This window comes from Equus quagga, chromosome 14 (genome assembly GCF_021613505.1).
Source record: "Equus quagga isolate Etosha38 chromosome 14, UCLA_HA_Equagga_1.0, whole genome shotgun sequence".
Lineage (NCBI taxonomy): Eukaryota > Metazoa > Chordata > Mammalia > Perissodactyla > Equidae > Equus > Equus quagga.
The window spans coordinates 51,249,593-51,277,058 of NC_060280.1; the positions used below are offsets into that span (position 1 = coordinate 51,249,593).

General features: G+C 34.9%; 1 protein-coding gene across 1 annotated transcript in view; it reads right to left on the bottom strand.

Annotated features, from left to right (window-relative positions):
- Positions 1-9,452: 9,452 nt before the first annotated feature.
- The window catches only part of PGR (progesterone receptor), a 67,838-nt gene continuing 49,824 nt past the window's right edge, over positions 9,453-27,466 (bottom strand). Inside the window, 4 exon segments of the mRNA XM_046686189.1 lie at positions 9,453-9,860; positions 12,585-12,742; positions 20,370-20,500; positions 22,638-22,782. Coding sequence (XP_046542145.1) covers positions 9,705-9,860; positions 12,585-12,742; positions 20,370-20,500; positions 22,638-22,782 — 590 coding nt within the window. The 3' untranslated portion in view covers positions 9,453-9,704.

A 27,466-nucleotide genomic window follows, 5' to 3' on the forward strand; every position in this document is an offset into this window, starting at 1 on the left:
GTGGGGTGGGGGGGGGGGGGCAAAGTGACCCTACACAGAAGCCAGATGGGGAAAGCAGTTGGGCCTAAGTAGGATATGCTGAGCCAGCAAAGAATGGAAAATATCAATTCAGACATGTCACAGCACCCTGCAGTACTAGAGAAGAGACAACAGATGAGTCTATGAGCCATGGGCTTGAATCTGAAGAGAGAGCAGTGAGTTCTAAGACCAGGCACGGCAAGGGACTGGTGAGGCCAGTGAGGACCAGGAGAAAGAAGCCCTGTCCCCACTGCCACTGCCTGCACTACTATAATAAGCTTCTTTCTCTTCCTAGCTGCTGTTGGTTAGTGGGAGTGAAAAGGAAGAACAGCCCTGATGGAAATTGAATGAGGTGATCCAAAATAAAGCACTTTGAAACTAAAAGAGATGGATATACTCTTAACTGCCAAGTTTGCTCCCCATTCTATCACTCACCAGCCCTCCCTCCCCAACTTCCCACGATCTGCGAAGAAGTCATGAAGAAGTCAAGACACCTTAGAGAGAATTAAGCATTTTTTTGTGTACCATTTTATAATTGTCCTGGATAACAGCATCTGAAAAAGGATCTATACAAAGGATGTGCTTATCTTTTATTTGTTTAACACAGCTCAGTTTCCCTTTCTTTCCCATTTGCTGAATCTTGAGCTGTTCTAGTCTTACCTTTGTGCACAGACTGGGATGTTGAGGTTCAAAAGACATGCAAAGGTAGGGATATTGGTAGAGGGGTAAAGATTGTTTGGATATATAGGACTCTGGAAATTGGTAAACTAAATTTCTTAGTTTTTATTGTCTTTCTTGATGAAAAATTGAAATTTAGCACAGAGTAGAACAAATAGATATCTGATCTTGTGTTTGACAATTTATATGGCATATTTTACCTACTTTCATAAGTGCTGTCAATGCTTCTAAGTTATATTTTTTAAAAACTTCTGGAAAATTAGGGAGGAGGTCAATATCACCTCTAACTCTTCTTCTTTAAGACCATCATTTTTCACACAATATTGCAACTTCCTCAAAAAGGTTCTCTCTGCTTCCAGGATTAGCTATCTCTAACTCTATTCTCCGTATTGCAGTGAGAGTGAGTTTTTTTATATACCAATCTGAATTATGCTGCTCTCCCGTTTACAACAGAATCAAGACTACACAACTTAACATGGTGTAGAAGACCACTGATGATCTGGACCTTGTTTTCTTCTTCAGCCTCATCATTAGCCCCCACCCCCTACTCTCTCTCACCAACAGGTCTATGCATATGCTGTTACCTCCTGTTTGTAATACTCTTCTCTTCCCGCCTTTGGCATCTTCTGACTCTGCATGCTCAGCTAATTCCTAAACCACTTTTAAAGCATGGCTTCGACCTTTTTCCAAGATGCCCTTGCACACTATTAACTTCAAGCCAGGTGCCCCTTAGGAGGTGCTCCAATAGCTCCCTGTACTTCCTCCATCATAGCACTCACCATACAATATTATAACTATCTATTTACCTGGCTCTAGTCTCCATCCAACTGGAAGCTCGGAGATGGTAGGAACTCTATCTAATGTATTCACTGGTTAGCTCCACAATCTGATAGAGTGACTGGCACAGAACAAAGTAAATGCTTTGAACTAGTTATTGAAGAATAAAATGAGGCCCAAAGTAAGACTTTTCAATTTTTTATTTTTGTGTTTCATGGTCTATTTTTCTTTTATTAATATGGATAACTTAGAGTTGACTACTTTATGCTGATAGAAACTATTAACAGAAAATTTGTAGTTTCAGAGCTGAAAGGGATAATTTGGTCATAGTCTTTTCTCCTTCCCTTACTTCCCCTACCTTCCTACCTTTCTCTCTCTCTCTTTCAAGTGTTGACACCCAATTAATTGACAGCTATACAGAGACTTAGAAATCAGGAATTTTTTTCTAAACCATGCAGTCACAAATTAGAAAATGGAATTCTTAAACAGCAAAAAGCAAGCTTCTGAGCATATTTATGTTTTATATGCACCGAGAGTGAGCGATAATCTCTTTAACATTTTGTTATCACTGTAGATAATCACCTATGTTTTGTATCGTCAACATGATCACCTGCTCAATAATCAAGGGAAAAACATTTAAGCTACTGTTTAGAAAAACCCTCTATTTCACTTTGTAAGTCATAATTTCTCCTTCCAAAATATGAAGAATTTTCATATTTTTCTTCTGTTTTTTCCAAATTTCAATGAAAAGCTTTTTTTAAAAAAAATTCTTTGCTCTTAATTTTTCTTGTGAATATGCACACATCAGAAAAGTTAAAATACATACAACACTCAGGTCATAAGGAGATACATTATTGGTTAAAGTGATGAGTTCTAAAGACTGCCATGTGAAAATCTCTTTCTACCCCTAGTTATCTTAAATAAAGGGCTTACATTTTAAGTGAGTAATTTTTACCCTACGGAGCACAAGCAAAGCTGCATATTTCTGTTTTGACAAGAATGTGGTATGCTGGTATTAACTCTCTATAAACATTTTTGGTCTTTCTCTTGAATCTTAAAGCCCTTAGAAGAAGAAGATGTACCTTTATATAATATATTATGATCTCAAATCTCTAGTTCTTACCCTAGTTTAGAAAACCTATGATAGATGTCCATTGATTATTTTGCTATTATAAAAAAAAACCCTAAATTTTTTATCTACCAAGTTAAAACTGCACAAAAACTGTTAAATCAACTTGAACATAACTGTTATGCTGCTCAGCAGCTCAAATTGATATGTCTTTGAATAATAAAACATGAAGAGAACAAAAATACTATTTCTTAATAGGAATACAGTTCAGTGGGGAGATACTTTAAAATGTAAGTTTTTCTGAGGGAGAGGGTAGTAAAAGGTATCTTTAGTAGCAAAAAGTTTAAAACCACTGCTTTCTATAAATAATTCATAACCAAAAAAAAAAAAAAACCACCTCGCAGGGAAGTAAATTTTATAGAAAAAGTGATGTTAAGCTTTAAAAATTGGCTAGAGGAAACATATTTAAGTGGGTTTCATTTAGAATAATTTGTTTGCTAAATTGGATACATCAGGATTTGATGTATTAAGAGCAACTTCAAAGGATTACAAAAATAGCTACACAGTGTATGTCTTTACAACTATTTACAATGCCATTTAAATATTTTGTTCAAATCTATCTCAGTACTGACCATGATGCTGATGGCACACTGCAGAGTTAATAATACCATACATTTTCTTTAAAGCAATGGACAGGGTATGCTTTCTTAATTCACATTCTCTCAAAGTGCTTTGTCAGTTAAAGCTTTCAACCAGCTTAAAAGCAGTGCTCTCCCTATTTCTCCATGAGTGGAAAGAAAGCAAACAAACTTGTGTTTAACAGTAAGGTCAGCATGACATAAAGCAACAAGAGCCAGTAAACTGAAAATGAGGTTGACATTCTGGGACTAATCCAGCAGTCCAGCAACAGTCTTCCAGACTCCACAGCTGCAGAAGGCTGTGGACAGGCCTGGGTGCAGCCTCCAGGCATGTGCCCGGAGCTCTGCCTTGGAATGTGATCAGCTCCAAGGAGGGGAACAGATCCCTTCATGTTGTTCTTTGCTTTGGCTATAGGATATTTAGACTATATATTAAATCACTGCTACTATAAACTGCTGCTATTTAACTTATCACCACTGCTCCCCAAATTCTGAAATCTTCTCCAATGACAGAGAGGACAGATTGTTAAAGGAAACTGCTCTTGGCTTCTTATTTTCAAATTTTTAAGGCCATGTTGTTTCAGGCCTAACTCTGGAGATACAGGTTCTATTAGCCCCAGGGAACTGATGGTCCGTAAGGCCTTTTTCCTGAGTGTAAGTAGAGATGTGATTCACTATGAACACCATTATCTAGGCCCAATTCATACTACGGATTCATATTAGGGATGCAGACCAATCCAGGCTGGACTGGATCCCATAACATGCGGTGAGTCATCATTTGTTTTACTGCTTTTCATTCATTTTTTGAGTTTGACAAGGAGCAGGGAGTACATTAAATAGATGCAGATGTCAGGTAGAGAGAGACCATCGTTTTCACCAAAACTTGAGTAAGAAAAATACAGAGAAACCACAGAGCCTGAGGGATATTCTTTTCATTAAAATCATTACATGACTTAGTCTAGTGAGGATAAGCAATTTAGGACTTGGCAAACTTTTGCTAGATTATCTGGCTAATATTTCCTGTAAAATTTAAGAGATGTGGAAAATCCCCACATTCAATGGCTATTTAAAAGGCATACTTTGGGAAAAAGAAAGTTATGCCCTTCCTTGGGTCATCTGCTTGTCTATTTCACTTTATCAGTGGAGACATGGCTGTTGGGTTCTTGAATACAAAAATGAAATATCTTTAAATCTGAAAAATTTTTTTCCTGTTTTGAGTGCTTCTTATAAACAACGCTCTGGAGACTGTAAAGATATTTAAAAGGATTTATATTCTATCCTGAAATCTGGTGTGTAAAGGGTAAGTATAGATGAGAGAAATTGCTCAGGTATTCACAGCAAAAACTCTAGAAATTTAATAGCCATCTCACCAAAGGAATGCATGATATCAGATCAAGGCAGACATGAAGATCTCTTCTGGGCATTTTGTATCATAACCTTCTTAAGGATAGGAATGTTATTTTTGGGTTGATGACTTTGTCATGATTTCTAGATCCATTGTTCCCTCTTGTGGAATTATTATCATAGTAAAAGTAATCTGAGCATGTGATATAACATAGACTTTTGGAGGGGCTGTGTTTTAGTTACGCTCTCTATACCTTAAAGAGAAACTTGAAAAATGTCAAAATCAGTACCATTATTCTTAATATTATAATGAAATAGTGATAGGCTCTTTAGATTTCTGATAAAACAGGCCCTAAACTCAAAAGACTATATCTTTTCAGGGGGAGAAATTGATTGAATACTTCTAGCTCTAATTTCAAACCAAAGACATCAAATACTCATATGTATACAGAGATAGAAATAAAGCAACTACATTTTATAGATTCCTTGGTTTCACTATAGAATATAATAGATTAATTTGATAAAATCATAGCCAGAACTATGGCTTAATGAAAACATAATAATAGCTGTTACTATTTCTGAACACCTGTATACTTTTTTTGTTTTCATTTCTGTCAATCGTAAAACAATTGGGCAAAGGCAGGTTTAATCAGAGAGGTTAAATGACTTGCTCAAGCTCATCCAGCTAGTAAATGGCAGAGAAGTGGGGCAAAGGCCTGGATGAGCCCTTTCTACAGATGCTATCATCAAATATATCACTGTAGCTCTGGATAATTTAGAAGTTACAAGTTGACATGCCATGACTATTTGAAAGGCATTGTTTTGGTAAAAACATATTTGCATATCACCTCTATAGCAATAAATTATTTTAATATTAAATGTGAAAAATAATAGCATTGCTTAATTAAAAAGTGCCATGTTTTTCATAAAAACACACAAAAAATTGTTACATAACAAATGATATTGGAGGTGTAATTGCTTCATGCTCAAATGGCTTCTCAAAGCTTTTTAAGGGAAATATATTTATTAACTCAATAATCTATTTCAGTAGGCTTCAAGTATTTTCTGATATATAACCTGTCTTCCTATGATTTAACGTCACTTTAGAGTACTAGAAAAAACATGACCTGTAAAATGAAGATAAAGGTTATCATGACTACCTAGGAATGGAGGCATTAGTAGGTAGGGATTTGTAGAGGAAAAGATTTAGATACCTTCCATTTGGTAATGTCATGTTCTTTTTCAAAAGGTTTTTTCTTTTTTTTAAAGCTTAGCCTGAAACATTACATCCTAGTATTGAGACATCTACATTGTGAATCAAGATCAACATCAAGAATATCAACATTCCTATGAGGTTGCAAAATAACAGTAACCACAATGACAAAACCCAACTCTTCTGGCCACTACATTCTTTTCCCCCACAGTTGAGTGAAATACAAAGTTTTAAATTACTTTGGAAATTAAATATGTGCTGGTGTCATCAAAATATTATTGTAATTCAAAGTAACGAGAATTAGATAGTAAAATAATCACATCATCAATAGTTCTCTGGGTCTATTACTTGAGTGTGAAAGGCTAATGATACTGTTTTTATTTTTTTGGACACACCTACATTCATTTACTTATGTCACATAATCCATTCTGAGAGGGACCACTCCCACAGTGGTAGATTTCCTTTAACCACTGTATATGGGGAAAATTTAAATGTATTTATTGGGATGACATTTGTGGGGAAAAAAGATATTGAAAGCTTTCTCAACAAATGTACATATAAGATTTAATGCAAATGAATTACCCACCAGACTAAATTAAGGAGTTATTTGATATTCATTTTAAAGTTAATATCTTACTGTGTGCTGCATTTGTCTCAGTAAAGTTATACATGATAATGCTTTGCACCTATCAAATCCAAACTGTATTTTTATTTGTACATTCAAATATTTGAGTGCCTACTATTTACCAGGCACTATGACTCAGACCTACTACTAGAGTGTAGCTTTCTTAGAGTTTACTTCAGTTCTAAGTTCTCATAATACTTATTAGCACATTTTCTTGTGCTAATAGATGCCAATAAATATTTGTTGAATGAAATCAGAAATGAGGAAAATTTGTATACTGAGGTTTAAAATACAAACAATTTAGGGCTACTTAAATATAAGAAACAATTGTATCTGTGAAATATTTCTTAAGGAAGGAAATAATACTCCATTCAGTTTTAAAATTTAGAACAGGGAATATAAAGTGTTGTTCTTAATAAATATAAAATGTACTGATATTTTCCTATAATATAGTCAGTACAAGGAAAGACCTTACAAAGTAGAAAGAAAAGGTGGAAAATTTAAAAGAGATGAAGAGAAATGAAGAGACGGAGATAGGGACCATAGGAAGTGAAAGTGATAAAGTCATGCATACAGAGACATGCCTTGCTGTAACAAAAGAATGAGAGAGATCCATGGCCACACCAAAAATAGATAGAGAACATGTCATTCAACTGCCAGTCAAGAAACACTGTTGTCACACCTCAAAGTGGCTCTCAGACTTGTAGTAGAGTCAGAATTGTAGAACAATGCATTGTTGTCATTCAGATGTGCACAAAATACCTGGTGAACCTTAGGAAGAAGCAAATCACTATCTGGAAGATGTAGGGAAGACACTGCAGAAATGATGTTTGGCTGAGTCTTGAGGTTGAGATACAAGTGGGAGTGGTATGAAAGGGAGAGGGGATTCAGGCAGAAAATTGATGGTAAAAAGATTTGCATGGCTAGAACATAAAATGTATGACAGTGGAGGATAAAGAGAGTAAAGTTACAGGAAATGATGCTTGAACACCATTTTAGAGTAACTATTATGTGCCCACATTAAGAAGAAGAGCGGACCAATTAAAATCTAATCTCTGAGGTGGAGCCCAAGGAAAGATATTTTGAAAAAGCTCACTTGGAGACTCTAATGTGCAGCTCTAGTTGAGAATCACTGCAATAGGTGACTCGAAGTCAGTGAACATTTTAAAGTGAGGAAATGGCAAAATAAGATCCTTTTTAGGAAGATAACTGGCCTGGAGGGCAGAGAGAGAATGAGTCTGTATGTGTATAAAGACTTTGCAGAACTGAATGGCAGTCAATTGTCTATTGTAAGATAGATGTATTCATAGAAAAAGACATGTAGATAGACATACCAAGGAAGAGATCATTTTTATACTAATGTGAAGACTATTTGGAATAATTGGATTAAACTCTTATTGAAGGTTATAACCAAGCATTATAAAATTTGTATATTATCTATTTTATTTGCCACATAGATCTAATGAACCCAAGCCAAGGGCCCTGGTTGGAGCTTGTTTTAATCCCTATTTCGAATGCCTTATGAGAATATACTATTTATAGATATTCCACAGCTAATTCTTTTTGTAAATTGAAGAAGTTATTGGTAAGAAACAGTTATGGTGACATTTCATGCCAATTTTTTATCAGATGAAACCACTTTATCTTGTTTTGGGGGCATATTAGTGTTCATTAATATTAATCTATGTTATTGTCCTTCGGTAAACTGCAAGTATTTATCAGGTGAAGAGAATGGGTAATTAAAAATGCATTAAGAAATCAGAGACTTCAGTAAATGTTTTCTATACTGTTTTCAAAGTTACTTTGATTTTCTTAGTAACAACCGTTAATTTGCATAAAGTGATATATTTTATTTGTAAGATAAAGTCCAATTTTAAAGGAATTTTGAAAAAGAATTGGGTCTACTAGCTTTTCTGAGTTGTTGAATATTATGTATATGTGTGTGTGTATCTATCTATGTATGTTTAAAATTGGTATAAATTACTTCATCTAGAAAAGAAAACAATGATTGGTTTTGATTAAATTTTACCAGTGTATGAACTTGGTTCTTCCTGTTTATATACATCTTTTTTTAAAAAGTGGATCTCCAGTGACTCACATCAGAAAAGAACTCTTGTCTGTCTTCGAAAGGAATATTTTCAGTTCATAAAACAATGTGAATTATGTGTTTTCTAGTTATTATAATTGGTTGTATTATTTTAAGCCAGTATCTAGTATTTCTTGAAATAGCTCTTAAAATTGAATCTAAGGCACTCAAAAATTTTCAACCTGTGATTCATCCATTATGCCTCCCTGAGTGAAGAAAGAGAATAATATTTCTCTCCTTTTTTCTACCCCCTCCCTTTCCCTCCCTCTCCTTCCCTCCCTCCCCTTCTCTCACTCCCTCCCTTCTCACCTTCCTTCCTTCATTCTCTGATTTGAGAAGAAGTGAATAAGAAGCTCTGACTAAAAGAAACATTTCTCAGGAAAGATATTATTACACCGGGGTTAAAGGTGAGGAAATTGAGCATCAGCAAGGTTAAGAGCCTTTCCACGGGCCCCAGATGGTAAGGAGTGGTCAGGCCGCACTCTCCTGACTTCCTATTCCATTCACAGTACCTTATTAGAGGACAATTCCCAAAAAAGCTTAGTAAAAAACTACAAAACCCACAATACTGTTGTCATAATGATATGGCTCTACTTAATAACTTCCTTAGAGATTTGTATTTCCAATCTGGGAAACAGTCTTAACATATGAGCTGTTTTTCCTAGTTTGAGAAGTATCAATGTGTTTGAGGGATTTTTGACTCTTTTCTCTGTATTTTTTTGCATTAAAAACTCTTTGGAAAATCTGATGAGAGTAATGAATTTCCTCCTCACAAAAACATATATACACACATAGACAAAATTTTGCATCCTATTTAAAGGTTCATTTTTGTAAATATAATCAAGGAGACAAAGGGAGCTACCTACAAGGAACATATATAATAGCTTTTTATTTTTATATGTTAAGATTTTTTCCTCTAAAGTTGATTTGTTAGATGCAAAAGTTAAAACTCTTCACCTAAATGGTATGAAATAATATGGATACGATTGAGTTTACTTTAACAATAAATTTTAGTACTTTTTCAATCTTGTAAACTCTTAAAGAAAATATGGGTACACAAAAACACTTAAAAAATTCTAATTATGCTTATAAAGGAAAACAAAACCTCATAATTTTCTCTGAAATGTACACAGTATGATATGTTATAAATGTAAGGCTTTGAGAAGAACATTGTAAAAACTCGAGACCTCATAATCCTGACCAAAACAAAAACAGACATACCACAGAATTTAATTTTTTAAAGATAAAAATGTCATTCACTTTTTATGAAAGAGAAGAGGTTTCACCATCCCTGCCAAGATTTTTGGTAATTGTGCAGCAATAACTTCAGTCATCATTTCTGGAAATTCAACACTCAGTGCCCGAGACTGGATAAACGTATTTAAGCAATACAGATGAAGCTGTTTGACAAGCTGTTGGTTTAACAAATGGATAAGAAATGTGAGAAAAAGAATAAATTGATATACTATTCAAACATGGCAACTTACTTTTCTAACAATATAAATACTTGTCAAGATGTTTTCTTCTTACTAAAATGAAAATAACTCCCACTCTCTAGAATAGTATATAAAATATTACATACTCACAATGAAACATTTTGATGGTCCAGAAAGATTTAAAGAAACGATTCACAGTCCAATAGGATAACCACTGTGAACATTTTGGTGTATTTCTTTCAAGTTTTTTTTTCTTTTATACATTTAGATAGACATACCCAGGTATATACACAATATGCACATATGCATATATATTTCTAAAAATGCATAAAAGTCTATTTGTTAATCTGGCTTTTTCACATAACAATACTTTGACTCTTCCTATTTCAATACAAACAACTCAATATAATTCATTTTAATATAATTTTAATTTTTGTCAAAGTAATTCATGGACATAATCTAAAAAGTCAAATAGTTCTGCAAGACTTAATAGCAATAACAACGAAACCCAGTGGTTTCCTGATGTAAGTCTTTCTATCCTTATTCCAGCTCCCCAGATACAACCACTTTCAACTTCTTTAGCCTGTCTTTTAATATTTATCTCTGTATTTATAATAAATTTTGTTCTCCAAATTTTACATTATTAATTTCCTATTATGGAAAATGAGGACTTAGCTCTCTTATAATATACACCTTCCTCCCCGACTATATATACTTTCTCTTCTCCCCATTCTCTATATTGTTCTGTCTCAATTTTTGGCTAAATCAATATCCAGGATTTATATTATGTTTTTTATTGTTTCCTGCTGGATTCTGTTTCCTCTCTGATATGATTTATTTTTATTTTGGTGGAGCCAATCACTTCGTCTTCCTCTTTGCTTTGTTTCCTCAGTGTTTATCACAAAGTCATAGTCAAATTCTCTGACAGAATTGTAAAAATTCACCTTAATATGTTCATATAGTTCCATCTTTTCCCAGTCCTGGTATCCTGGAAGCCTCTGCATTACTGTTCTCATCTAGACTAATGATTGCTCAGCCCAGTTAATGTGCTGGCCATCTCTCTGCATCTCTCCTGGGTTGGATGTTCTACTTCTTTTGCTTACTCCAGTGTTTTGTTGTAAGAAATCTTGTAGGTGTCCTTGAGAAAGGTTGTATCTGAGGTAAGCTCTATGAGACCTTACATGTCTGGAAATATTTTTACAATGCCATTGTATTTGTTTGATGGTTTGGCTGGGTATAAAATTCTTTGAAGATTTTCCATTCCTTCAAAATTCTGAAGGCACTGCACCATTGTTTTCTGGGTTCCAGCATTGCTGCCGAGAAGTCCAACATTATTCTCAATTCTGACAATTTGTGTGTGACTTGTTTCTTTTCTCACTGGTGTATTTTAGGATATTCTCTTTATTCCCAGTGTGCTGAAATTTTACAATAACGTGCCTTGGTTCAGTTGTGCTGTGCCTGTATACTGGGCCCTTCCAGTCAGAAAACCCATATCCTTTAGTTCTAGCAACTTTTATTTTATGATTTATTACATAATTTTCCCTCCTTGATTTTCTCTATTCGTTCTTCTGGAAATTCCTATTAATTGGAGAATGGAACCCCCTGGATTAATCCTCTAAATTTGCTATCTCTTCCCTCTAATTTTTCATTTCTTTATCTTTTTTGTTATTTTTTTCTGGGATTCTCTGAGATTTATATTTCAGCCCTTCTATTAAATTTTTAATTTCTGCTCTTCTTTATTTACTTATCCAAAAGTACTTTCTTGCTGAAAGTTCCTTTTTAAGTATTTTCTATTCTTGTGTCATGGACACAATCTCATCCTTATTTCTCTGAATATCTTAATTTTTTTGAAGCTTTCTTCTGTTCTCTGTACTAGTGCTTTTTCATTCAAATCACTTTTTTTCTGTTTATTTTGCTTTCTGCCTTTCATTTCATAGGCTTTACCTAAATGGTGAATAACCTTTGGCTGTCTGTTTATATTTAGGAGTAAGGTCTCAAATTTGACCTGGTGAGTGGATAGCTTTTTTTTATGCCTTTACTGTCCTTTTGGAATGGTTTCTAAACACAGCAGCAATAAAAGTTGTATTCTATGTGTCTTGACTAACCACATGTCTTGTTTGATTAATCCAGTCACGGTGTTGGGCATTTCTAGGGTTTTTTCTCTTGTATAAGCAATGCTGCAGCAAACATCCTTGCTTTTATATCTTAAATACTTGCCAATTATTTATTTAAGATAAATCCTAAAAAGTAGAAATTTGAAAAGCATGACAATTTTAACTTTTGCTATATACTGCCAGATTATCTATTAGCATTGTTATTAACTTATAATTCCATCCAAAATAGTATGAGAGTCTTATTCTCCACATTCATGCCTTTACTTTTCCTGTATATATAAAATCTTTTTTGACTTAAAGCAAAAATATTTTAGAATATATTCAGGAAAATGTATCACAATTCCTATCAACCATTAAATTACCCTCAAATTATACAAATACTAGTAAAAGGATATTTGGGTGATCTACATCAAAAATGAAAAAGCACAATATAAATTCTGAGCAGTGTGATGCAAATACTGTTTTAAAATACAAGTACAAATATGAATTTGAAGAAACTATATGAAGTAAAATTCAGATTTAAGATTTAAAAAGTTATAGAAATTCAGAAAATAATCACTGATATTCTACAAAACAAAATACTTACATCATGCAAGGTATCAAGAAATTTTGTAAGTTGGTAGAAACGCTGTGAACTAGAAACAACTCCTTTTTGCCTCAAACCAATCGCCTTGATGAGCTCTCTAATGTAGTTTGATCTCATCTCTTCAAACTGGTTTTGACTTCTTAGTCCTTCCAAAGGAACTGTAAGAAGACAATTACAAGTGGCACTCATGTTTAAAAAGACATTAGCAGTTTATAATACAAATTTCTGAGTTATATAATGATTTCCTTTGATATGTAACTCTAGATGCAAACATTTTAAATGCAAAAGAGATAGTGTTATTAATAGTTTTAGGACATGTAAACTTCTAGTTCTCTGCAAGAATATAAGAACAAGTAGGTAAGTTAAAGAACATTTCAGCTTAACTTATTTTAGTGCTGTATCAGCGGATTGGGCATTTAATTTAGTTAGCATGTGCTCAAAAAATACTTGCTATGATTTAGTTTACAACAGCATCTATATGTTGAGTCTTCTTTTTCTTTCTTTTTAACAAATACTTGGATCTTTCTGTAAAGTCTTGTCTTCATATAAATCTCAAGTATTTCTCATTAAGATTATTCCTGGCTAATTTATTGTTTTTTGCTGTAATTTTAACATTGCTTCACTGAATTTTCTAACTCCTTCCAGCTGATATGAGAGAAGGCTATTGATATTTGAATATTTCTTTTTATCCAGTCACTTGGTTATACTTTATTTTTATTTATTTTTATTTCTATTTAAAATTCTAACAGTTTTTGATTGTCTTTTGCTTTCTTGGTATACAACAATAGTATATTCAAATAATATCTTCCTTTTCCCCTTTCCAATAGTTGTAGCTCTCATTTTTGCTTCAGGATTCAGTGCATTGTTCAGGACATCCAGAACAATATTAAATAATAATGGTGATGGCAAATATCTCTATTTTGTTGCTGATTTTAATGGGAATGCCTCTTATGCCCATTATGATGCTAACTAGTCATTTAGATATTTACCTCTGAAATCTTTAATTCATATATTCCAGATCTTAGGCACAACTTCTTATTCTTACCGCTAGTTCTCTTATTTCCTATACATTGTCAATTCACCTACAGCTTTTTTTCTTAAATCTTTTAGGTCTTTCTGTTGTTACTTGTCTGAGATGCCCTGGTTAACTTCTTCAGCAGTGCTATTAGCAGAACTCCCAATTTCCATGCTTCCATTTTCTTTGATTGCACTTGTCCTGCAAGCAAACTTTCAACCTGAAAGTGAAGCATCTGCCTTTTCCTGCAGCTATATCTGAATTGCTGAAAGAGAACTCACATAACTTCTTGGATTTATACAAGTATATATTTATAACCTTGACCCTTAGTAATGTTTCTATAGAGAAAAAAATTTACTTAATTTTAGCAAAGTCAACTGTATGTGTCCAGCAAAGGCAGAGAAATAATCCTTTTCTAAAACCCCTACTTATTCCCTGTACCCCAATAAGATTTTGATTTCCACTCCCCTTGAAAAAAGAAGCCAGAGATAACAAACCAAAAGAAACGAAAAAGTTAATTCTTTGGCTTAGAGTTTTCAAGAGCTCAGATCCTGAATATAAAAGGGACTTTCAAAGGTAATTTTGGCAGTAAGTGATCTTCGCTCAATTGAAAACTTGTATGTACATCTGTACGTACACACTATGTGTATCAATGATCTGTCTAGTTTCTTCATATATCTATTTAAACCTCCATAACTCTTTTTAAGCTTTCCAACTAATCCTCCCATCTCCATCATTCTTAAACAGGAATATAAAATTAATTTTTCTTCTGATTATTGAAGTACTATTTTCCCATTGATCTTTGAAGAGTTGGAAACTAGTAACTCAAGGCCTTTGTTTGCTCTATCCAACAGTTTAGGACCAGAACTTGAAGCAATGTCTTCTTTACTCTAAGAGAAAAGCAGGCCTAATCTCATCCTGCCTCATATCCTTTAAGTATCAACCATTAACAACATGTTTGTAGGATATGATAATCTAATCATTGGGCTGTCATCCCCTGCTCTTAGCTTATCTGAAATTTTTCCTCCTCTCCCACTCTCTTCCCTAGATTTAAGATCTTTGATGAACCAGCTTTCCTAAATATTTCTGACTATTGTCTTTAAGCACCTTACCTTAATTCATGATTTCTTTGATTATTACATCCAATATTATATGATTGGAGAATTGTCTCTCAGATTCTTGTTGATTCCACAAGTTCTGAGTTTTTAGGACTTCTAGTGGCATATCTTATTGGCAAGTTGGGAGAGGCTGAGTCAATGGCCGTTAGCTAGATGCCATTTTAGATAAAAATACTTTTTTCAAAAAATAAGAATCTTTTTGATTTAGCTAATTTTCAAATATATTCATTGGAAAAATTTTAGAAAATGTAGAAAATTACGTCACCTGAGATCCTACAATCTAGGATTTTGGGACATTTCCTAAACAACTTTGTTGTTTAAAGTTTAACTTTTAAATATTTTATCGCAGTTTTGCTGCCTTATTAGGGCAAAGAGTAGTGCCCTGGCAACCCAACTTTTTCCATGCTCCAGAGGCAAACCACTCTCAACTCTTTTAGTGATTTCTTTTGGTTTTTCATTTCATACTTTTAAATAACACCCTTATAAAGGTGCTGATTCTTGATTTTTCATTTTTAACTTTTGAATTTCCAGCATGGAAAATCGGGCGATAGCTCTATTTCCATCTACCATCACCACCACACTATAAGCATACATATACATACAATCTCCTATTCCTCATCTTCCTAATATAATTTTCACAACATTGGTTAAACGGATATTCAATAATCAAAGTTACTATTTTAGCTATGTAAAATGCTACCACAATCAAGTCATGTAGCATATATTATTTCTTTTCCTTTCTAGTACAACTTTTTGTTTTACTAAGATTAAATACCATCCTAATGGGTGTGAAGTGTGATCTCACTGTGGTTTTGATTTGCATTTCCCTAGTGATTAGTGATGCTGAGCATATTTTCATGTGCTTAATGGCTATTTGTATACTTTCTTTGGAGAAGTGTCTACCAAGGCCTGTGCCCGTATTTAAATTGGTTTTTTTAAACTGTTGAATTGTAGGATTTCTTTATATATTCTCGATATTAATACTTTTTCTTTATCAGATAGGTGACTTTCAAATATTTTCTCCTATTCAGTGGATCACCTTTTCATTCTGTTGATCATGTCCTTTGAGGCAGAGAAGTTTTAAATTTTGATGAAGTCCATTTATCTGTTTTTTCTTTTGTCGCCTGTGTTTTGGCGTCATATCCAAGAAATCATTGCCAAATCCAAGGTCATGAATCTTTTCCTCTATATTTTCCCCTAGGAGTTTTATAGTTTTAGCTCTTAGATTTAGGTCTTTGATCTATTTTGAAGTTAATTTTTGTATATACTGTAAGGTAACAGTCTGACATTGTTTTGAATGAAGTTTTCCAAACACCATTTACTGAAATGATTATTTCTTTGATGATTTCTTCTCTTATGTATTTTGTTGTTTTCTCTTTATAGACCTCCAACTATTTGGGTGTTGCACCTCCTTCTGGACTCATATTTTCTATATTTTTTGTTTTTCGCTCTACTTTTGAGAGGTTTTCCAATTTTGCCTTCCAATACCTCTACTGAGTTTTAAATTCTGCCTTCATATGTATATATTTAATTTCTAAAAGCTCGTTCCTTTTTATGCGTTCTTCCTTTCTCATAGTATCCAGTTCTTGTTTCAAGGGTACAACATGCTCTCTTATCTTTCTTTTCATATAATTTTTTATTTTCTTTTAAACTCTGGGGGTGGGGCTCAGGAGTTTGCATTTTATTTTATTTTATTTTATTTTTTGTGAGGAAGATTGGCCCTGAGCTAACATCTGTTGCCAATCTTCCTCTTTTTTTTTTTCTCTCCAAAGCCTCAACACATAGCTGTACATCCTAGTTGTAAGTCCTTCTAGTTCTTCTTTGTGGGATGGCTCCTCAGCATGGCTTGATGAGTGGTGTGTAGGTACATGCCCAGGATCTGAACCTTTGAACCCTGAGCCACTGAAGCGGAGTGCATGAACTTATAGAAGACTCGGCCACAGGTCTGGCCCCCTGCTTTTTAATTTTTTTAAAGTTTTCATCTCCCTACATGGTCTCTGTTTCCTCCAAGTTCTTTTTTTTCTTTCTTTCTGTTTTGTCATTGTCTTTGATGTCAAAGGCCTCCCTCAGATACCTTGGTTGTTTATTTATATTCAAGAGTGGAAAACTAAAAAGCCAATTGACAGTTCTATCTGCTAAGTAATGCTTATTGACTGTGAGCTTTAGTGAAGGGCAATCTGGCTGAGCTACTTCAAAGAGAAGTTCCTGCTATTAGCATATTTAGTTGTTTTTCTTTCTGGCTAAACAGATTCTGCAGAGAAGACTCTTTCATTCTCCTACATGCAAGATAGAAACCTGGATGACAAGGTTCTAGGGGACAGCTGGGGGAAGAGTGCTGGAGGATGGTGGCTCAACAGCTGGTATATAATCTTAATCTGTTTTCACTACAGAACCTCACACCCTCAGCAGTGCCTGCAGCTCACCAATCTAGCTACCCTCTGTTATATTCTCCTTGGGGTATAAATCTACTCTCTGCCTGAGTTGGAAAGGAACAACTGCACGGCTGGGTGATATTTGGAAACAGACTTTCAATACAACTTTGTGTTTTTAACGCTACTTTCACTCTCATTTCAAAAAACCATCTTGTCACCAACTGCAGAATGTGCTAGAAGTTCAGCGATGCACATCAAGTTGCTTCTTGGCTTTCCTTACTTCTTAGAATCCAAGCTTCTCAGGTATGCTTAATTAGTTCTGCTTGCTGGCTTGCAGAATTTTATTTCTATTGATTCCTCTCTCATTCTTTTTTCCTTTTATTTTATTTCTTAAAAAATCCCTTTACTGGGGCCGGCCCTGTGGCCGAGTGGTTAAGTTCATGCGCTCCACTTTGGTGGCCCACGGTTTTGCCGGTTTGGATCCTGGGTGCGGACATGGCATCACTCATCAGGCCATGTTGAGGTGGTGTCCCACATGCCACAACTAGAAGGACCCACAACTAAAATATACAACTATGTTCTGGGGGTTGGGGAGAAAAAGAAAAAAAAATCCCTTTATTAATATTTTGGTGTAGTTTTAGAGGGAACAATGGTAAAAGTATGTGTCCAACCTGCCATATTTTCCTAGAGACATGTATTTTAATTTTTAATGGCAGATGGGAGGTTTAAATTCTTTGTATCAAATCACTAAACTTTTTCTTTGCCAACTTTCCTATTGAAATTTAATTTTAAAAAGGTATTCCTGGGTCTGGCCTGGTGATGCAGTGGTTAATTTTGCACATTCCACTTCGGTGGCCCGGGGTTTGCTGGTTCAGATCCTGGGTGCGGACACGGCGCAGCTTGGCAAAAGCCATACTGTGGTAGGCGTCCCATATATAAAGCAGAGGAAGATGGGCACGGATGTTAACTCAGGGCCAGTCTTCCTCAGCAAAAAGAGGGGGATTGGAGGCAGATGTTAGCTCAGGGCTAATCTTCCTCAAAAAAAAACCAAAAAGGTATTCCTTATTTGAAATTTCAAAATCATTTATATTCCATTTAGTTTGCTTTTAATGATTTAAGTGTTCACATTTTATTCAATTACCTGTTATTTATTTTAGGATATAATTTGAGCTAAATGTCTCAGGTGAGTTTTCCCCAAATATAAAGCTATTTTTGTCAACAATATTTGTCCCATACTCATTGACTTTGATATTTCTGCTACAGTATATTAAGTTCTAATATATACTAGTCTGACTAAACTAACAATCCAGTGTATCTATTCTTCTTTTGCACTGTATTAATTATGGTAGCTTTCTAATTCTCTCCAGCCCCCCAATTTTTGTAATACTTATCTATTTACTTTCCAAGATGTAAAGATGAATTTTCAACAGCTTTGCCAAGTCTCTCCTCAAAAATCCCTTTAGAATTTTGATTAGAATCTGTAGAAATCATAAGTACTATTCACTAAGTATGTCTGTTTTCCCCTTTTTTTGAAGTTGCAAGTGGCCAAGAATCTTGCTTTCCGTGGTATGTGAGTGGAAGTCGTATGTCTGCACTTTCTTCCCTTACCCCTGCTCTCGTGATTGTGGCAGCACGTGTTAAGATACAGCCTCCACTTGCCTGGGTACCTGAGTGATAACCGTGACCAGAGCCTCCCTGTGGATCTGCATCAGACATACAGTGGAAGAATAAATACTTAAAATTTTTTTTCTTAAGCTACTGAGATTTTGGGGTTGTCTGGTCCCCCACCATCATGTAGCCAATCCATAAATACAGAATTATGTTAATAATATCCGCTGATTTGGGAGATCTAGGAGTCTCCATGACATACCTGCTATAGGATTCATTACTGTCAAGAAATGAAGGATAGGAGTTAACTGCTCTAATACTATTTCATTCCAGGGGACTCTCTTGGCCAGTCCCATATCAATACCCATAGTCTCCTTTGTGCTCTTTCCTCAAATTAGGCTTGAAGGTCTCTGCTCCAAATACGGTTCCCAAGAGTAGGGCGATAGGCCTATGTATCCTCAGATCCAGTGCTGCTCCCTGTCTTTACACAGATTTCAGGAGGAAAACTTCCATTGAAAGGTTTTAGCTCTTCTGTTGTTTCCTCCTGACATGTTACCTCTTCCCCACCATCACCATTTGAGATTTGTGCCATTAGAAAGAGGTTCCTGCAAAAACGCTGCTGAGAAAGACCCTTAGCTCACCTTCTACCTAAGGTATTAGCTCCCTGTTGTTCCCTTTCAAATCACTATGAGTGAAGGAAGGATCAATTCAGACATTCAAAGGCTGAGCCTACCTGTGCATGGAAAAGGGGCAGAAAAGAGTAAAAGGCAAAAGCATAATTTTTAAAAAAAAATTTAAATTTAAACAATTTTCCCACCCAGACCCTTGGGGATCTACTGAGGCAGAGGTGTATGTGTTCTTTGTATATAAGAAAGAATGAAATGGATATCCGCCAGTCCTTCTGGCGACCAATGCTATGTTTGATAATATACCATTTCATTTTTCTTTTGGGTATACAGCTAGGGTGCACTTCTCAGCCTCTCTTGCAGTCAAGGTGGGCCATGGAATGTGGGTGGAAGTGACATATGACATTTCCAGGTCTCACCTCCAAACCTCCAGATCTTCCAGGTCTCGTCTCCAAACTCAGTACTTACCTTCTAGTCAGATCCAGTGGAGGACTCCAAGCTGCTATGAAAGGGTGGAGCCCCCTCCTGGAAGGAGCCTGGCTCTTCTTGCTGACCCACTAGACTGTGACTCTGAGTGATAAATAAACTGCTCTGGTATGATGCTACTGATCTTTGTCATTATTTGTTACAGCAGCCTATCCTGGCATAAAGAGAATAGCTTCAACCAAAATTGTGTATTTTATATAATAAATCCTATGTGGAGTAGAGGTGCAGGGAAGCATAGTTTGTGTTTATGCATTAATTAGTTTATAATACCTAATTGAGTGAATATGAAAAAGTCACTTAATCATGTTTTATCTAAAAAAAAATAGAATTGGCTGAATTGATAGGCTATTTTAGTATTATGTGATGGGTAAAACCTGAGAAATATGAAGTGATTGTATTATAGTCTATGACTGTATATTGGGTGTTTCTCTTTTGCAGTTACAATCTAAGATTCATACCTCATGTTTAATCATATGATCATATTGTTGTTTGAGACTTTCATAATGAATTAAAAATTAAGAAAGTAAATATCTTGTATTAAGTTACTTGTACTCACTCACTTGTATTAAGAAGTAACAATACTTTCATACAGAGGAACTCTTCTTGGCTAACTTGAAGCTTCACAAACTCCTGTGGGATCTGCCACATGGTAAGGCATAATGAATATAATGATGATTCCTTCATCCGCTGTCTTGCACCACACACAACACACAAAAGGAAAAGCAACAGGAAAGAAAACCACATACAGTGTCTTAGCCAGTTTATGTAATTTATCAGAGAATATGGGATTTAGTAATGACCTTATTTATTATTGAAAATGACTTTTTATAAAACAGACTCAATATTTGGAATTTTAAACATCTAAATTCATTGACAATATCGAGTTTTGGAGGTCAAGAAATTTTAAAGTTAGAAAATCACATTAAATACACATTGAGCAAGATTAAAGTTGTTTCTCACTATTATCATCACATTTTAAAAACCTAAACCAAGAAAGGAGAGCAAAGTTGTAGGAGTTGAGAATGTAGAGCTGAGGGGACACTCAGGAAATACTTTATATACTGATAAGATTTTCTGTGAAAAAAAATTAAAAATTTTGTGTGCAATCCAATGGGAGAGTGGATTCAGGACACAGAAACTGAATAGTGTAGAGTAGTTCCATGTATTCAGTTTAGAGTATTCAGTGTAAAATGTTACAGTGTGAAATATTCTGGGGAAATGTATGGTGATGTAGAAAAGAGAACATTAGCAATCATTAAATAACTGACAAAGTCAAATACAAATTCTGAAGGTTGAGGAAATTTATTTCAGGTATTTTCTCAACCAGGTACTGTTTTGTAATATCCTCATTAGTCAAATGAAGCTAACAGGAATAGTGAAAAGAGAATGAGATTTTGACTCAGGAGAGCTAAGATTGATCCTGACTGTCACTTAGATTCTTTAGCAGGCTAAGCAATTCTTCTGTGCCTCCATTTCCTGAGCTGTAAAATGAAGGATGCTGATTCCTTATCAATTTCAAGAGACTGCAGGATAAAATGGAATAAAAATATACAAAAGTTATCTGTAATCTGTAAAGACTTACATAAGTGTAAATTACTATGTTATATAATTCTAAGTCAGCACTCACTGTTAGAAAAGTATAAATATTTCCACGAAAAGATTCTTATTCAGTTTAAAGTTATATATAGAACATTAATTATAGTAATTTAAATATAATCAAGCAAATGGACATATTTATCTTTCAACTTTCTAAATAAATTGCCAGTCTGATTTTTCTTCTAAGAAGAGAGATAATATTTTTACTTTCTGAAGGTAAGTCAATACTTTCAAGCAAAAATATTTCTCACTATCTTCAGTTAAATATTTCTCATTTACTTCATTATCCTCATTTAAATATTTCTCATTGCCTTCATTATCTTCATTTAAAGATTTCTCATTTACTTCATTATCCTCACTAGTACCAAGGTATGAAATTTTAATTTGATCAACTAAACATTTAATTTTGTCTTTAAGTATATTTTTTGGTACATTTTTGAAGCTTAAAAAAATTGGATTTGAGGGGCCAGCCTGGTGGCATAGTGGTTAAGTTCATGTGCTCCACTTCAGCAGCCCAGGGTTTGCAGGTTCGGATCCTGGGCGCAGACCTACACATTGCTCATCAAGTCATGCTGTGATGGCATCCCACATATAAAGTAGGGGGAGATTGGCACAGATGTTAGCTCAGGGCCAATCTCCCTCACCAAAAAGACAAAAAAAACCCCCCAAAAACCCACTAAAACCAAAAATTGCACTTGAGACAACTACTGTATATTGAAACAAAAGGAAAAAGCTCCAAATATCAAATTACGTATAAAAATGATACAATTTTATTAATATTGTCATATCAAATTATATCCTTTAGGTAATTCTGAGAAACCTTTCAAGAAAATTCTATTATTTAGGACACAAAATGTACAAACATCTATTTAAATGTAAGTTTCAAGATTATCCTACCTATACATTTTTTTTTAATGGTTCATTCTCTCCTTTTTTTTTTTAGGAAGATTGGCCCTGAGCTAACATCTGTTGCCAATCTTCCTCTTTTCTTTTGTCTCCCCAAAGCCCCAGCACATTTGTATAACCTAGCTGAAGTCCCTCTAGTTCTTCTATAAGGATGCCATCACAGCATGGCTTGATGAGCACTGTGTAGGTCCATGCACAGGATGCAAACTGGCGAAACCTGTGCTGCCGAAGCAGAGTGTGTGAACCCAACCACTACACCACTGGGCCAGCCCCACTACATATATATTTTTGATAATAATAACAACAAAAGTCAAGTTACTACTTACTCATTTAGTACTAGATCAGGTGCAAAATACAGCATCTGTCCACTGACATGTTTATAGGATCTCCATCCTAGTCCAAATACCATTAAGCTCATCCAAGAATACTGGATAAGAGTTATCTGGTCATCAATATGTAACTTTCGAAAACCTGCAAAACAAATTTAAAAATAAAATGATCACAAAAATCACTGTGTCAGAAATGTTGAAAATAAATAGAAATTTGAAAGTACCTGTCAGTAGGATAATATAATGTTTTTGATCTCAATATATTTATACTACAAATCAGGCAATATTAATAAAAAATAGGGCCTGCAAAATTAAAAAGAGCAGCAGCTTTGGAAGTTATTAAAATTAGTCACTGTGGTTTAGCATTTCTGGAAATTCACTAATTGATCAAATGTCTACCACTCATTCTTTCAACACTCATTTATTGAGAGCCATTCGTGTGCCAGGCACTGCGTTAAAATGCTGGAGTTAGGAAGATGAATAAGACACAACTCTTGCCCTTAAAAGAGGTTTGCAACTCAACAGGAGAGAGAAGCACATAAGTCCAATGTTACAGAAAGTTAAGAGGGAGTACATCAGGCAATTGGGAGATCAGGAAAAATATACCTTAAAAGAGAAAGAGATAATGCCCAAGCAGAATATAATCAGTTTGTTGAGGAAATCTCAATTCTTTGGCATTTAAGTGTAAACTGATTTTATTTTGTAAAACCACTGCTTTCAATTGTGCCATATCTAATTTTTCTTTAACATCCCTTGATAATGTCTTGGGTAGCTGCCATAGTCTTCTGGTCACTTTTGTTTTTTGAAACCTAATCCAGTCTCATTTTAGACTCCTATGTGGCTGAAGAGGTTTGGAGTCTGTGTGTTTGTGTGTGAATACTCTGGTCTTTCACATCTTCACAACCTCCTTCTTTTAGGCCTTTCTCTGGTGTTGGTGGCAGAAGAAGGATGGCAGGGAAACACAAATGTATCTTGACTTAAATGGTCTTTCCAATTCTCTTTTTGCCTGCTTGGGGGAAGATTACCAGCTCAACACTGATTAACTTAAAAGAGGGAGGAAGAGGCAAAGAGGTGAGTTTGGAGATGTAGGCTGGGGTCAGATCATGGACGGTCTTGTATGTCTATTAAGGAGCAGTGGCGGTGACACTGCCTTATTATGTTATGTATGGATCCTTGGGAGCCATGTGGAGGATGGATTCACTGGAATAAGCCTGGAGTTAGGAAGAGAAGTTGGGAGCTATTGCCAAAGGCCAGATGAAAGATGATAACAGCCTGAAATAAATCAAAGGTAGGAGTAGAGAGGACAGAGTGTATTAAAGAAATATTTAAAGAGTAAAATCAAAGAAATCTGGCAACTGACTGTATGTAGATAGGAGGAAGAAGAAGTCAAATAGGTCTTTCAGTATTTTTACTTGAATGGTGGGTGATGACAACAGTATTACTGCGATAAAAATAAAGAAGGAGAAATAAGCTACAGAGAAAAAAGTAAGTTTTGGACATATTTGAAGGACCTCCGGAATATCTAGATAGTAATTGGACATATGAATTAGAAGTATGGAGAGATATCTGAGCTAGAAATACAAATTTCACAATTATTTGTATCTGAGTGTAGCTGAAACAAAGAAAGTGGATGATATCATTTATTAAAGGCATAGAGACAAACAAGTGTTTTGGTGGGAACACCAACCACTTTTCATAACGCTATTTTAATAACATCTATTCCTCCTAAAAACTCATTGAAATCCACTCGCAAATGACCTATTTCAAAAGGAAAACCAAAGCAAAACTTAATTCCTTAGATCTTAAGGGTGAAAGAAATTTATTTCCTGATTCTGTTAATCATCTCAAGTAGGTAGCAGAAAGGTAGGTTATCTTCTCTCCATACACTCCAGACAGTCCCAGCTTCATGTGAATAATAGGAAGACTGATATTCTCTTCTCAGAAACTTTTAGCCTTACAGGGACCAAAAACATCTCTAGTACATATTCATAGTTAGGGATGCTATAGCAGACATCAGCCTTGTTTTTGGGTGGGGAGTGTTCACTCTTTAGTGTTTAACCTTCTCCCCTTCCTCCTTCCCTCTCTTCCTCCCTTTTTTTCTCTACGCAGACATAATTTCCCATTGGTTGTAGTGTGGTGAGAGCAAGTACCCTACCTTCTCACCAAGGAAGCTGGCTAAGGCTTTGATTCCCTGGGCTTGTGATCCAGGTTTGGCCTGCGGAACACATAGTACCTGGACTTTGAATCAAAAAATAGTAAGGCAGAGACAAAGGTATGCTTAGGCTTTATTCTTGATGGTGGTGGTGCCCAGCGACAGCAGGATACAGTGGGGGCATTTGTGATGCTTGTTTCCTGGCCCTCCAGAGATGCCTTGGTTTCTGCATATTTTCCAGACTTGTCTTCTAGCTTCTATTCAGTGAATCCTTGGTGTCCTTCCAGGAAATTACTCCTTCCTTTTTGTTTTGTTTTTGATAGCCAGATGTCTTTTGTTTTTGTTTTTTAAAATTAACAGAGTTGGTTTTTATTGCTTGCATCCTGATTTATTCAGGTGCAGAAATACTCCCTAAATAACCAGCTAAGAAAAATTTGTCATGCGATTTTCTAAATTCTTTCTTTATTTTCATATGACATATATGCATCTTGAGGTCCATGTCTATATATTACCTCTTTTTTTTAAAAAAAAAATGAAGCAGTCAATACAATAGACCTAGTACAGAAATGCTGCTTGTAAATGGAATATTTTACAGGCTTTACAAAAATGGGTAATGAATTCTTTTATAAAGTTTAGAATCATTCGATAAGAGATAAACGAATTTTCCTAATCTTTGCAAGGCAAGACTCCCTAAAGGCAGGCATATATGGATCTGTCTATTGCTGGTCTATCTCAAATTAGAAGGAGTTCTGGAGAGAAGGCCCAACCTCCAGGGCTGGCTCTACCACTCACTGAATGCCACTGTGCACAAGTCATTTAATATCACTGAATCCAAATTTCTTCATAAGTAAAATCACAATGATAATGATAACTAGTTCACAGAGTTGTAATGACACTCAAATGGGATAATTATGCACATTATAGAGCACTATGCAGATGTTTACTGTTATTATTACCAATGGAGCCCAAAACAGAATTGCTGAGGGGGCAATGGCTGTATGAAAGCCACCGATTAGTCTGATGGGAAATCTCTGATATTAAAACACAGTGAGATCCAGAAGGCATTTTATATGTCTCTATATATTTATTTTTATATATTATTTATATATTATGGAACCTACATGATACCACTAAAGTGTCAATGTTATCAATAGCAGTAAAATTCAAAATGTGATGAAGCATTCTATCTGGAATATACATTTTCCAGAATATATATTTCATATATATATTTGTTACATATCAACAAATATATATCTGTGAAATATATACTTGTCCAGAATATAGATTTTATATGTTATTAGATATATATAACAAATTATATATTTCATATTATATATGAGAAAAATGGCAGAATCATAGAAAGTTAGGTTCAGTCAAGCAGATGTATTAAAACATTAACAGACTATTCAATATCATCTCCGGTAATATACTTATTTTTCTCTGTATCTTTCTTAATCAATTTTATAACTTTCTAAAGAAACTATTTCGGGGCTGGCCCTGTGGTCGAGCGGTTAGGTTCACGCACTCCGCTGCAGGCAGCCCAGTGTTTCGTTGGTTTGAATCCTGGGCGTGGACATGGCACTGCTCATCAAACCACGCTGAGGCAGCGTCCCACATGCCACAACTAGAAGGACCCACAGCGAAGAATATAGAACTATGTACCAGGGGGCTTTGGGGAGAAAAAGGAAAAAATAAAATCTAAAAAACAAAAGAAAGTATTTCATAATACTTAAATATTTGACTTACTATGCTATATTTCTTTCACTCTAGGCCTTTGTTTTATGATAATCTCTGAGTAGTTTTAACATTTTACAAAAGTATACAGCAGTTAACTCATTTGTTCTTTTATATTTTTTTTGATGAGGAAGATTAGCCCTGAGCTAACATCTGTGCCAATCTTCCTCCACTTTGTATGTGGGATGCCTCCACAGCATGGCTGATGGCGGAGTAGGTACGTACCTGGATCTGAACTGGCAAACCCAGGCCTCTGAAGGGGAGCACGTGGAATTTTTACCACTCGGCCATTGGGCTGGCCCCTTATTTGTTCTTTTTTGAAAAACAGATTCTGCTTATATGTACATTTTTATGTTTACACTAGCCTACCCTTTGTTTTTTGTTTGTTTGTTTGTTTTTGCTTTTGCATTCTGGGGTTATTAAGGACTAGAAATAAAGAAACATTCTTATTATATTATAAAAGGCAAATCTTGCTGAAATAACTTAAAACTTATGAAAGTACCAAGAGTTATAGCAGAAAGTATATTCTTTCCATTTAACAAACAAATACACCTCAGAAACTAGCTTTATTTACTCCACCATTTAGAGGGCTAATCTGTGATAAATGTACAATGTTAAATTGACTTGAACATGCTTGGTACAGAAGTGCAATTTTTTTCCCCATTAACTGTAATATCATACATTACTTTATACTGAAACAAAGACGGGAACACTGAGATCAAATTCCCATTGATGATAATGATCAGGTAAACTCAGTACATTTGAGATGATGATCAAAATGAAAACCTTCACATAGGGAAGTGATGGATGATCTCTAATTGTGTTTAACAGGTAGTAAAGAAAAAGAGCCTTGCCTTTTAACTGATATGACCTGATTATTTCTGACAAAAGCCATGTTACAAGCTGTACAATCATTAATGCTGAAAAACAATTAAAGAGT